A 13,694-nucleotide genomic window follows, 5' to 3' on the forward strand; every position below is an offset into this window, starting at 1 on the left:
CAGGAGGCCCAATGAAGGCCTTTCCTTAACAGGAGCAAACCCAACAGGAGACATGGTTCACGTGGTAAACTTACACTGGGGTGGAAGAGAGACAGGGATTCATACTGCTTATCCAGTTTCTTATCCTAGAAAGAAAAGAGGAGGAGGAGATGACTGCATGGAAAAGCTCAGCAGCTGCTCTGCTCACCTCGGGCCACCGCTGGAGCTAATGAAGGCTGGCAAGCTCACTGTGGTTTGATGGTTATTCTTGGCGCACACCGCAAGCGGGGATTTCAGAGCTCGGTGGCCATGTGGGCAGGGCAGAGGCGAGGAGGGCGAGTGTGTGACGGGCACAGGCCACGAGGGCCAAGGCGCCTTCGCGCTGCTCAGCCCATTTCCAGACACGGAGCTTGGTCGAAGGAGCTAGACCTTGTCCTCCATGCTCTTGGTGCGGGAGGCTGAGCGACCACCCTGTGAGGCGGTCGTGGGGCCCTCCAGCCTGCCTGCAGCAGCTGAGGGAGAGCAAGGCAGAGCCAAGAATCCAGGCCATGAGCACCCACTGTGCGGCACACGGGGCACCGGCCGTGAGCCAGCCAGCAGCCTGCCAGCACGCGGTGCACGGCCACCCAGCTCCCACTGCGAACAAAATAGGCTCAAGTCAGCAGCAACCAACCCGCAGGCGGCGCTAGGGTCTGAGCTCCAGGTCAGCTCCAGCCCAAGGAACTGCTCGCTGCTCAGTGCTCTGCCAGCAGGAGGGGCGGGCGGGGAGGGCACTGACAGGGTCAGAGAAAGATCTGGACTCCCATGCAACTTCTTCTGACTCAGCCCACAGATGCTCGGGATGAATGTGGAAGGAGGTCTGAGAGGCTCAAGATCTCTAACATGCCTGGAGCCCAGACGAGGCACAGCGAGCTTTGCGCTGACGGTGGAGCGCGAGCAGGAGGCCGGGCGCGAGCAGGAGGCCGGGCGCGAGCAGGAGGCCGGGCGCGAGCAGGAGGGCGCCCGCACAGCCCCGCTGGGGAGGGCTGAGCCCTGTGGTGGAGTCACGCACCCCCTGCATCTGGGAACCACCCCCGCGTGACGTGCACTCTCCCAAGCTGCAAGTGCTCGTTTCGAACTTTCCCCGTCACAAGGTCCCGACAGGTCCAGTCATGCAAGCGAAGACTAGTAAGTTATTTGAGAGTAAGACATCCCCACAAAAAAGTAACTCATCTTGTTTGAAGACCATCCACTAAGCTTTCTAGAAGGCAAGCTCTGAGGATGACACCAAAAATGTCGCAATCTTATTCAAACACTACCTGGTTGGGTTGAAGTTGCTCAAATTTTCAATAAAACATTACTTACATATCGCTGACTTACCACACAGTGGACGAGAATGCTGAAAGGAATCCAAAATATCAAGGAGAAAACCAGAACAGACCCAACGATGTTGTCTGCTAGAAACTTCCCTGTGAAGAAATGCAGACAGTGAGTGTCCTGAGCCAGCTGGGGCTGGAGCCGGTGCTCAGCTCCCCACAGCCCTAGAGAAACGGCCTCTGCATCAGCAGGCCCGGAGGACAGAACTTCACTGTCTTTAGCTGGGCATGGTGGCTCATGCTTGTAATCACAGAGGCAGGAAGAACTCGAGTTCAACTGCAAAGTTAACGAGACCCTATTTCAAAAATAAATTGCAAACAAGGGAGCTGCAGATCAAGTGTTAGCTTGCGTAGCGCGCGCGCGCGCGCGCGCACACACACACACACACGATCCTGATTTAATGTCCAGTACTAATAAGAAATCAAACTTTTAAAAGACAATGGTTTTGTTATATGGATATTTTTGTAACACAAACCTAAGTTCAGGCCTCCTGAGAACGTGATTCACGCACCTCCTGGCTTCCCCAAAGCCTGAGGTCCGCTTGCATGTATGTAATTCTTGGAGCAAACAAGATTAGATTTACAGTGTGCAGGACTGAAGCCTGCCCATTTTCACTACGTATGCCCTTGGCACGTTCACACACTCAAGCTCCACAGACAGAGCCTGTGCTGAGTCTTCTGTCCTGGGCAACAAAGTGATTGCACAACACAATGGCGGCCATTTCCATTTTCGTGTTCTTTTAGGTACTGGGTACTTGTTAGGCATGCAGTTTACCACTGAAACCACATACACGTCTTTTTGCTTTTAGCTTTTCGGATATGTCTTCCTGGTTGGGCATACTGCAGTCCTACCTCGGCCTCCTGAGCAGCTAGTGGGTTGTTTTTAAGATACGGTCTCGTTAACTTTTACCATGGTTAGCCTCTAACTGCAATGCCTGTCTCTGCCTCCAGAGTACCTAGTATTACAGGCATGCACTACAGTGTTTGGCCCAGTGTTTCTATTTTATCCTGAAGGATTAGAGCACAAATTCTGAAGCTAGTTTTCTAGTGTCATTGTAAAAGCTGGCTCAGTTCTAAGTAAACAATCCAGAGAAATCCCTTACCAAAAGTATTGATGCTCAGTTGGTCAATGAAATCCCAAAACCGCTCAATTACATCCTGTACTCGTTTCTCACATTTGCCCTATGAAGAGAAAACATAAATCATGATTCCTAACAATGGTAATTTGGAAGCAATGTGATTAAGTAAAATGGCCTGCAAAGGGCTTAACTGAAATCACCTAGGGGGCCATCTTTGACACAGCGTGTGACTTCAGTGTAAAGAGCACAGCAAGTGTACGCACTGTTCAAGACTCTCATCATTAAACTTGTTTTTATTTTAGCAGTACTAAGGTTTGAACTTAGGACTCTGCTTCCTAGCCAAGTGGTCTACCACTTGAGCCACTCACAGCCCTAGTTTTGGCTGGTTATTTTAGAAGTCAAGTCTTGGAGTCTTTCCTGCCCAAGCTACTTTCAAACCTGACCTTTCTTCCAGGTCTCACCCTCTGCAGTGGCCAGAATTACACACACGAGTCACTGCTGCTGCTCAAGTCCTTTGTCTTCTGCGGGCAGGGTCTCTTCTGTATCTCAGACCAGGCTTAAGCTCTTGATCCTCTTTAACTGAAGCCTCCCAGGACTGGAACCTCAGCTGTGCACGCCACGTCTGGCCTATGCTTAGTTCATTTTATACATGAATTCAGTGAAAATTATTAGACCAAGACTCAAGAAAACCAGCCGCTAACAACAAGCTATTCCATTCGTGACAGATAGAATCAACCAGTGCATCTGCTTCTCCCCCTTCACCCCCACACCCCAGGGGAGGGAACACGTCGTCAGACCGGACATTTATACAAGTCCTTGGTGTTACAGATGGAAAGCAATCAGAACTCAAATGCACGCTCATCTCTCTGACCCACTGTTAACTCATCCAGGGGACTTCCAAGGGCATCAGGAGGTTCACATGAGAGGAAACAGCCAAATGGACTGAGGCCAGTGCAGCTCCGGCTCTGGAGGCTGAGGACTCTGAGCTCAGCAACGGAAGGCCCGAGTCAGATGACTTGTGGCAGTGGGTCCTAACTGTGCTTGCCTAGGTTACCGGTTGAGCTAGGAGGACTGGAAGCTGCACCGCCTGACCCACCAGCGCCAAGCTCCCATGCACGCCAGCCAGGGAAGCAGGTGACATGCCGGGTTACACAACAAACCAGCACTCACGTTCATGTCACAGAAGCCCACTGTGCAGGGCTTTCCTTTCCTCAAAAACAAGTTCTTCTGGTCAGCGTCCACGTAGGGTGCACACCGGCCGGAGAGATCCCTGCAGCACACCTTGCACGAGTTGTCGGTCTCTGAAAGACAGACGCCCGCGCTCACTGCCTTGTTCACAACACGGCGGCGAGGGGCGGGCGTGCCTCGCGTGCCTCGCGGCATGCCGCCCAGCGGTCCGGCACCAGCATCACCCAATAGAAAAGCAGCCACTGCCATCCTCCCTCCTCACAGCCCGAGCCCACAGTCTTTAGCCGCGGGGACCCCGAGGCCTAGGCTGCGAGAGACGGAAGGTGCTGTGAGGGCGCTAGCACTCCGCCGCAGGCCTGCGCCAGGCCTTGTAAAGGACCCCGCTCTGCCGAGGCCAGGCCCACACGCATAGCTCCCCACCCTCGCCTGCGCCCGGCTGCACCCCCGCAGCAGCTGGGGAAGGTAACACAGGGCACCACATGAGCCCTGTGGCACAGGCAGGATGCCCACAGGTGACCCCAAGTGTTACTTAGATGTTCTTCAGCGTGCTCGGGAGACTTCAGATGATGCTCAAGAAAAAAAAAATCAAGAATTCAAGAAGCAATGCTGCGCCCGATGTCTCCTGGGCACTGGGCACTCGCCGCGTCGGGCACCGCCTGCGTCTGCTGTCTACTTATTCTGCGGCAGGGCAGGACATGCTTTTGTGCCTAGTGGAGGGGGAGCCGGCAAGGGTGCAGGCCTCGCCACCTTCCCACCCTCCTCATCCCCACCCGGCAGCCCAGGGTCTGGCGTGGTCCCAAGCGGCAGCGCCGCCTCCCTTCCTGCCGCCGCCTGCTCACCGTTGCACGCGCAGGACTCCAGCTGCCGCTCCCGCTCGCAGAAGGGGATGCACTTCCCGTCCTTGCACCGGCCCAGGTCCAGGCACACCGTGTCGTCTTCCGCGTTCCCCGGCGGGGGGCACTCGCTGCTGTTCCCTGTGGGCACAGCCAGTGAGGAAGCAGTACCTGGCACACACACACACACACACACACACACACACACCGCCCCACTTCACACTTGAGCCGCAGGATCCCAAGAGAAGCAAGAAACACATGCACACATGTAGTGTGACTCAAAATATACATGTGTGTGTGGAATGACATGAAACACACACAGTGTGCAGGACACGAAACAGACATGGAATATGACATGAGACTCACGCATTATGACAGAACACCTGTGCAGAATGACACAGCACACACTGTACAGTATGACACTTCACACACCTGTGCAGAATGACACGCCTTTGCAGGTAGCATTAATGGCCTCCTGGCACTTCTTCTGCGCGGTCTCAAAATGACAATTTTTACAGCAAGGACTGTTCCTGTCACTGTGGAAGAACAGACGGGGACAGTTCAAGACCCAGGACAGCCCTACATCAAACATTATATAGAGATGGATTTCTGTGCCCTGAACATCTGGAGAACACACGTGGCTGAGTCACGCCTCCTGCACGTCCAGACCTCCAGGGGCAGCACACACTGTCTGTCCCCAGTGTGGGAAAGGTGGAGTCCGTGCCAGGCTCTCCGGAAGGGAAGAGTACACAGGCTGACCTCCACAGCACCTGCGCGCTTGGTTTTCATTATTTTACACATTAATTAAAAGACGAGGCTGGCCAGGCAATCAATGGCAGAGATGAGGCAGCCTGCGGGCGTCCATCAGGACTTGGTGAGACCACACCCTCAACATCAGGGTCCTGGGATCTCCAGGGACTCAAAGTGCTCCTAAGCCAAGCACAGTACATCAGCACATAAAACGGAAACACGGACCTCCTAGTTTGGGACCCCCTTCTCTAGATTTCATTTATTTAAACAAAACTGCACACTATTTACTATCTAGATACAGCTCGCTGTCATTCTGATTGCTCCTCGTACTTTCTATGAAAGGATGCAGCCCTGCACAGCCTTGTTGTCTGGCTTATAAATATATTTGTGCTTAGAAGATACAGGGGGCCAGCAGCATGGCGCAAGGAACCACAACACATGCCTGCCAACTGTGAGGGCCGGAGCTCCAAGGCCAGCATTGCAAAAATGAAAATAAAAGTTGAGTTGTAGAACTGCTACATCATACAATATGCCCTTGCATATGTCTTGTTGTTGTTTTTGTTTGTCAGTACTGGGGTTTGAACTCAGGGCAACACTGAGCGACGCTTCTGGTCTGCGTGTCGCACTGTTCATAGAACAGCATCTTGCTGCCTGCCTAGGCACATGCGCGGACTGCAATCCCATTTTCCACTTCCCGCTATAAGTGGATGACAGGACGCCACCATTATTCCCATGGTTTCTTCTGTTGAGATGGAGTCTCACATATTTTTCTGCCCAAGCTGGCCTAGAACCATGATCCCCTGATGGGTCTCCCATGTAGCTGGAGAGGTGTATGCCATGGACCCCAACTACATAGTTGAGAAGGAGTCCTCTCGGTGAACTTCTCTGCCTGGGCTGGCCTTGAACCTACATCCTCCCAAGTAGCTGAGATTAACACTGTGAGCCACCAGCGCCCAGCTCAAGGATAGGTATGGGTGTGTGTGTGTGTGTACAAGTACCAGGTCTTGAACTTTGGGCCTTGTACTCTTCTTTTTTTAAACTCACAACTGGAACTCCACCATTGGAGCCATGCCTCCACTTCTGGTTTTTTGCTGGTTAACTGGAGGTCAGAATTTCTGAGATCTGAGGAGGTGAGGAGGGCAGGATGGCAGGAGAAAAACAAAGGAGGGGTAACAATGCTGGATAGGAAATGGCCTCATTACCTTACTCATGTAACTATAACCCCTCTGTACAGCATCTTTACAATAAAATATATGTATTTTTTTTTAAAAATAATTTCAGATCTGTCTGCTAGGGTAGCTTCAAGCCATGACTCTCAGTTTCCTGAGTCATTAAGATGACAGATGCCCAACTTCAAGGAAAATTCTCTGAAGTTTTATGTAAAGCACATGCTTTATGAGAAGATCCAATGCCCTCCCCGCGGGGGGCCCGGCTCAGCTGCACTGGGGCGCCCTCCCCGCGGGGGGCGCGGCTCAGCTGCACTGGGGCGCCCTCCCCGCGGGGGGCGCGGCTCAGCTGCACTGGGGCGCCCTCCCCGCGGGGGCGCGGCTCACCTGCACTGCACGCCGGGCTTCAGGGTGCAGTCGCTGTTGCAGCACGTGTCATTGTTCAGGTGCATGATGCCGGGGTCACACTCCTCCCCTTCGTCCACTCTGGAGTTCCCACACACCTTGTTGCTGCGTTCCTGAAAGCACTCCTGGGCCTTACTTTCAATGGTCTTATAGATGGACTGTTTACTACAGTTGGAAAACATCTTGAGAGAAAAAAAGCCACAAGAGAGCAACACAGTGAAAAATCCATTTCCATGGGGTGGTTGTGCTTCTATTCCAAGAACAATTACGTGTTTTTTTTCTTGGTTTTTAAAAAGGCAGTATGGGGTTTGAACTCAGGGCATTTTTTGCATGTTTGCAAGAAAGGTCTCCTACCACTTAAGCCATACCTCAACTCATTTTCATTCTGGCTACTTTTCTAACAGTCTTGCTTTCTGTCAATACTGCTCTGCACTGCTGACAATCCACCCATTTCTGCTTCGCATGCAGCTAGGACAACAGGTCTATATCACTGCACTCAGCTCTGCCTCTGCCTCTTCTCCTTCCTTCCTTGTTCCCTTCCTCCCTCCCTTCCTTGCGTGTGTGTGCTTGTGTGCGCATGAGCATGCGTACACACCAGTGATGGGACTTGAACTCAGGGCCTCACATTCATGCTGGCAGCTACTCTACTACTTAAGCCTACCTCCAGTTCAGCTTTTTTGCTGGCTGAATCTCATAGATTTTTGTGGCTAGTTTTGTACCTTGATCCTCACATCTCAGCCTCCTGAGTAGCTAGGCTAACAGGTGTGAGCCACTGGCGCCCAGCTCTGTTTTTTTCTCTAGTGTCATCCCCTTTTTATAGACGACATCCCTCTTCCAGTTGGTCCATCTGGTGAGGGCAGAGCTGTCAAGAAAGGAAGTGCCTCATTTCTGTCCTGTATCCTTTTTAGTGTTAATGGTTTTATTAAAGAATTCATCTAAAACATAAGATTAGAAGATATCCTTCATACAAAGGAATACTGCTTGGGAAAACCAAACATTAAAAAAATGTATGAAATAGGATGTGTTCAGGAAAAATAAATTAACTTCCAGAATCTCCAGAAAGAAAATACTCTGCCAGGCTCTGCTCACTGGAAAATTCTTACAGGGCACTTACAAGGCCATGGGAGAATCCTATAGGAAGCAGCAGGCCTGCTCCCTTGAGGGGGAGTCTGCAAAGTGCTGACATCATCCGATTCCACAGGAAGCAAGGTGAGGCAAGCAGATAGCACAGGGTTCCTAGCAGTCCCTGGCTGCTGGGCAACAAGCTGAACAACTCTCGTGATTACCAGGGCCACTGGTAAGACAGGATCTGCCCCAGAGAAACACCTCTAACATTCAAACCTATCCAAAATCACCAAATAGTATCACCAAAAGGAGGCTAATAAAAAGCTGATGGCATTCTTGGGGCCAGAGACTGACTGCATTTAGCTCAGAGACTGAAGAGTGCTCATCTAGCAAGTAGAGGCCCTGAGTTCAGTTCTCAATACCATAACAAACGACCTTGGGCAAATCAGGTAGTAGGGATCAATCCCAGCAGAGCAAAGCCCTTACCCAGCCACACGCCCAGGGAACACAGGCTCCATCCTACAATGAATCACTTTTGGCCCCTTGACCCCAAGCCCTCACTCAGTTTGAGGCTACCCAATCCGCCCCCTCTTCCCTGCATGTGCACAGCCCACTGCACGAAACTGGGCATGCGTGGACGCACTTATCACCCAGCCCATCAGAGTCTATGCCAATTTTTTACATAAAGCTAAGTGAACCATATCCTGGGACCTGGATTCCAACTAAAGTTATTACTCCCGGTAATTTTTTAGAGCCCAAATGTACACCCAACGTAATAACCTTGATAAACGTCCAAATGATAGTCTCAACTGCTCTCATGGGCCATGATTTTTCTGAAACCCAGTGTCAAGACACTTTGTTGTTGTTACTGTTGTTTTTTGCCAGTCCTGGGGCTTGAACTTGGCCTGGTCACTGTTCGTGAGCTTTGTTTTGCTCAAGGCTAGCACTCTACACAGGGCAACTCCTGGCTTTTTCTGAGTAGTTTATTGGAGGTAAGAGTCTCATGGACTTTCCTGCCTGGGCTGGCTCCAAACCACAATCCTCAGGTCTCAGCCTTCTGAGCAGCTAGGATTTTAGGCATGAGCCATCAACACCTGGCCATAGGAATGGATTGCCATCCTGTGTTCCCATTCTGCTGACACTGCAGCCTCCCCTTTTTGCACCCGCACAGAAAGCTGGAAAGCATGCTTACCTTGTTGTTTTCATGGTCGCCACTCACAGCTATGGGGTACATGACGTATTTCCCTCCCTGGTCCTCACTGGGTGCACATTCTGCCAGGCCGTCCGGGTCATGTTCTGCACCAAAATTGTGTCCCAATTCATGTGTTGTAACCAGGTCGGCTTCCTTAAGGATCAAAGAAAACACTGAATTACCACTGGATCCATGCTGCTTTCAATAAAGCCCTTTAATAGACCATCAAAAGAAGAAAATCTGTATTATGATTTTTTTTCAATCCATTATAGAAATTAAACAGAATGAATAGAATTCTATTTAAACGTGAATGGTATCTTTACAAGGATTAACTTAGGCTAATTTAAGGAACTAAAACTTGTAAGATGCTGACAGTCAATATGACCCAACACTGGCTTGTCCAGCTGCATGCTGGCACCGATAGACCACATGCGCCTCCCTACAGGCTCTCAACAGAAGGGGACAAAAAGGCAAAACAACAACAAAAATCAAAGACAAGTAAGGAATAAAACCACAACGCTTCTCAGTCTCGTGTCTTTTGACAGTGTCAATAATACAGAGGATCTGGTTTACTAGGACCTGGTTGTAAGCTGTATTTAAAAGTTGACTCAGCAGAAGATTTCTCTCTACCTATAGTAATGAACTTAGCAAGTAAATCTAAGTTTCTTCTCATGTATCCTGATTTGGGAAATATCACTCTACAGAACCAGAAAGATTAGTATTTTTCACTATACGAGAAGATTCTCAGGCTGGGAAGGTGGCTCAGTGGTAGAGTGCTTGCCTTGCATGCATGAGGCCCTGGGTTCGATTCCTCAGTACCACATAAGCAGAAAAAGCCGGAAGTGGTACTGTGAGCTCAAGTGGTAGAGGGCTAACCTTGAGCTGAAGAGCTGAGGGAAGCGCCCAGGCCCAGTGTTCAGGCCCCACGACCGACCAACAAAAAAAAAAAAACAAGATTCTCAAACCCTGAAGGTATGATATGAAGTAATTTCTAACTGAATAATGGAGGAATCCATTAGTAGACCTGCTAATAATACTATCTTTAAAATTCCAAAACACTGTTAGAAAATTCTGGAATGCTGAGAAAATATGATGTGAAATGAAACCATAAAGATGCTGTCACCCCTAAAGGGTAAAAGAATAAGAAAAATAATTTCAGAAGTTAAAAGGTGCCTAAATATTGAGTAAGGGCTTTCTCTTCACTCATGTTACATTGCTTATTAAACACTCGTGGTCCATAGTTTATATTAGGGCCATTCTGTATGTTCTGACAAATGTGTTATTGTTGTTTTTCTGCCAGCAGTGGAGCTTGAACTCAAGAGCTCAAAGCTGGTGGGCTACCAGTCATACCTCCACTTGTTTTTGCTCTTCCATCTTTCAGTTTTTGGTGTGTTTTTGTTTTTGTTTGGTTTTTTTACATAGGATCTTGGTATGTTGCATGGGCTGTCTTCAAACTCCCTAGAAACAAGAGATCTTTCTGCCTCAACCTCCTGAGGAGCTGAGTCTGCAGGGATATGCCACTGTGCCCAGCCTGCATGGCTATATCCTCTGCTAGTGTTTTCACTGCTTTAAAAATCCTGTGGGGCTTGGAGTGTAGCTCAGTGGAGGGGTGCTTACATTCCTGGGCCTACCTCCCAGTACCACCAAAACAAACACACAGATTCTCCAAATCTTTCCCTTTTTTTTCTTTTTGTTTCTACAAGTTGGGATGTGCCAGGTTACCCACTCATCTAAACAAGGACAAGGCTGTTTCCAAGTTTTGGCACATGTGAATTAAGCTGCTATCATCATTATCTGTGCAGGCTTTGTGTGGCCTTCAGTGTTCAACGTATTTGAGGAAACACCAGGGATTATGATTGCGCAGGGCATGTGTGAGCCTGACTGTCTTCCAGAAAAGCAGCCGCGCCATGCTGCATCCCCCCGGCACTGAGTCAGAGCTGCTAGTGCTGCACACCCCTGCGGCAAGGGATGCCCAGTCAGTACTTGGGATTTCAGCCATTTTAACAGACTTGCAACACAATGTCACTGCTGTCTTAGTTTACAACTCCCTGATGACATGCGCTGGTGAGCACTGCACTGTGTGTATATGGATTTGCTATCTGTGCATCTTTTCCAATTCTTTATATCTAAATTGGGTTCTTTATTTTCTTATTGAGATTTAAGAGTTCTTAACATAATTTAGATAGTAGGCCTTCATCAGCTATGACTTCGGCAAATATTTTCTCCAAGCTATGGCCTGTCTGACTTTACATTTTAATAGTTCAGAATAGGCCAATCCGAACTGGTAATGTGGCTCTAGTGGTAAACACTTACCCAGCAAGTATGAGCCCTGAATTCAATCCCCATTACCCCCAAAAAAGGAGTCCATGTTCTTGTCCTTTCTGTCCTGTTCTTTCTAGAGTCCTAATAACAGTTTCATTGCAAGTTCATATGCTTCTTGGTTCATGGTGGGGAAGGTGTTTGGTATGTAACCAACTTTTCAGAAGGCTCAGGAAGCTGGAAGGACTTACAGCACACGTGCATGTGTATGTATGTGTGCATGTGTGCGTGTGAGCGCACGATCACACACACACACACACACACACACACACACACACACACACAACTAAAATTGACCCAGGCACAGAGATCAAAGTGTGAAGCCAAACCAGGCAGGAAACTCTATGAGACTCTTATCCCAAATGAAGTACCAAAAAGCTAGAAGTGGAGTGGTGGCTCAAGTGGTAGAATACCGGTAGCCCACACCTGTAATTCTTGCTACTGAGGAGGCTGAGATCTGAGAGTCACAGTTGAAAGCCAGTCCAGGCAGAAAAGTCCCAGTGAAATTCTTATCTCATCAACCACTCAAAAAACGAGAAGTGGAGCTGTGGCTTAAAGTGGTAGAACACTAGTCTTAACAAAAAATAACTTTGCTCAGGGACAGTGCTCAGCTCTCAAGTTTAAGCCCCAGAACTGACACACGCAGACACGTACATACACACATACACACGCGTGCAAACACACACTAAAACTAAACACTACCCATTTCTATAACGAATGCTCCAACCTCCCATGATTTATTTTTCTCTCAATTCTTTCCCCAATACCCAAATTAAGAGTATAAATGAATGAAGGGTACTCGTTACTTTGCTCCTGTAACTGTAGCCCCTCTGTACAGTATTTTTACAATAAAAAAGTATTAAAAGAAACAAATGAAGGGGAAACTACCAGCACAAAAATGCACAATGCTTTTACGTTTATTCTTTCATGAAATCCCACTAATAATCACATAGGAATAACAAGTATATTACCCACCTAGGATAAAGAACAAGAGAGGAGACAACAGATATAAACAAAACTTTAGGACATGAAAAAAGTTCATTTGTTAGAGAGGTAAAATAAAATTCTACAATGATGGAAGAATACGAAGTTAAAAAAAAAGTAGGGGGAAATGGTACAAGTTGTAGTATATTTTGATGATCCCTATAGTCTGGCTAAGGGAGGAAGATAAGCAAGTTGGCTAGTCTGAGCTACTTAATAAGATGCTCTCAAAAAAAAAAAAAAAAAAAGGCGGTGGGATAAGAGAACAAATGGACTATTGAAATCAAAAAAATGTCAGAAGGGATTAAAAATGGAAATGAAGTTCAAGACATCATCCAGAAAACCAGAACCAAAAGACAAATAAATGGAAAGTAGGAGGAAAAAAAAAAAACCCAGGAAAACACAGGTGATCACTCTCGATGGTCAAATATCTGTTTTTAAATAAGAAACAAACAGACCAGAAAAAAGACAGTTGGGCCCTACCTGTAAGCCCAGCTGCTCAGAAGGCTGAGACAAAAGTCGCACGTGAGCCCAGGAATGTGAGGCCAGTCTGAGCAACACAGCAAGAGAAAGAAGAAAAAAAAAGACAACTTATTTTAAAATAACACAAGCTATTTTAAGCCAGGTACGGAGGCATATGTCCATTATCTCAGCATTAGGAAGGCTGAGGGAAAAGGGTTTACCATTGAAGGCCAGTCTATGTGAAATTTATAGCAAGACCCCGTCTCAAAAAGAAAATTACAAACAATTTTTTTTTGGCACAAAAAAACACAAGTCTCTAGAGTCCAGGTCCACTTACCCAGGACAGTGAGGCGTGGGGACATATAGCAATCATAACCTTCAAGTTAGTACATCAGGATATTAGATACCAATATTGCTTACCAATATCTACTCTCTTCACCTTCCTAACTTAACAAGCCCCAATTGTGCTCTGAGCACCAACATGTTCCGTTAAAATAGCCACATTCCCACTCTGGGAGCGTCCTGGTGCTACAGATATCACGTGTCCCACTTCTGTCCAGAGACAAGCAGAAGCCACTGAATGGAGCTGCAGGAAAGTGTTTAAAGGGGACAGACTAGACCAGTTCTGATCCCTTCTTTCTCCTTTATCAAACTCAAAGGAGAAGCATGTTGTGACTGGGAGGTGACAAGCATGAGGACAGAGGCCCAGGACTTCCAAGAGCATCTCCGAGGCACCCGGAGAGGGTGATCTCTGAGCTTCTACTTGACTGAAATGAACCCCTCATTTATGTGATTGTTTATTCGATTTTCTGTTCAGCATAGCCCAACATATTCTGAACAGATATAGCTGCACAAAAATAAGTCTACAAATCTTCTAAAGAAAAAAACTAAGTCACATACAAAGTTGAAGACTGTAGATT

General features: G+C 48.1%; 1 protein-coding gene across 3 annotated transcripts in view; it reads right to left on the reverse strand.

Moving 5' to 3' along the window:
• The window catches only part of LOC138811394 (disintegrin and metalloproteinase domain-containing protein 17), a 56,497-nt gene that overhangs the window by 2,037 nt on the left and 40,766 nt on the right, over positions 1-13,694 (reverse strand). For all 3 annotated transcript variants that reach the window (XM_069999126.1, XM_069999129.1, XM_069999128.1), the window contains 8 exons: positions 9,013-9,165; positions 6,738-6,937; positions 4,867-4,970; positions 4,441-4,575; positions 3,584-3,714; positions 2,438-2,516; positions 1,339-1,427; positions 75-125 (listed from right to left, as the gene is read on the reverse strand). In XM_069999126.1, the coding sequence (XP_069855227.1) occupies positions 75-125; positions 1,339-1,427; positions 2,438-2,516; positions 3,584-3,714; positions 4,441-4,575; positions 4,867-4,970; positions 6,738-6,937; positions 9,013-9,165 (942 nt within the window). The remainder of the gene's footprint in view (positions 1-74; positions 126-1,338; positions 1,428-2,437; positions 2,517-3,583; positions 3,715-4,440; positions 4,576-4,866; positions 4,971-6,737; positions 6,938-9,012; positions 9,166-13,694) is intronic.

Source organism: Dipodomys merriami, unplaced genomic scaffold (genome assembly GCF_024711535.1).
Source record: "Dipodomys merriami isolate MVZ:Mamm:240054 unplaced genomic scaffold, mDipMer1.0.p SCAF_524, whole genome shotgun sequence".
Classification (NCBI taxonomy): domain Eukaryota; kingdom Metazoa; phylum Chordata; class Mammalia; order Rodentia; family Heteromyidae; genus Dipodomys; species Dipodomys merriami.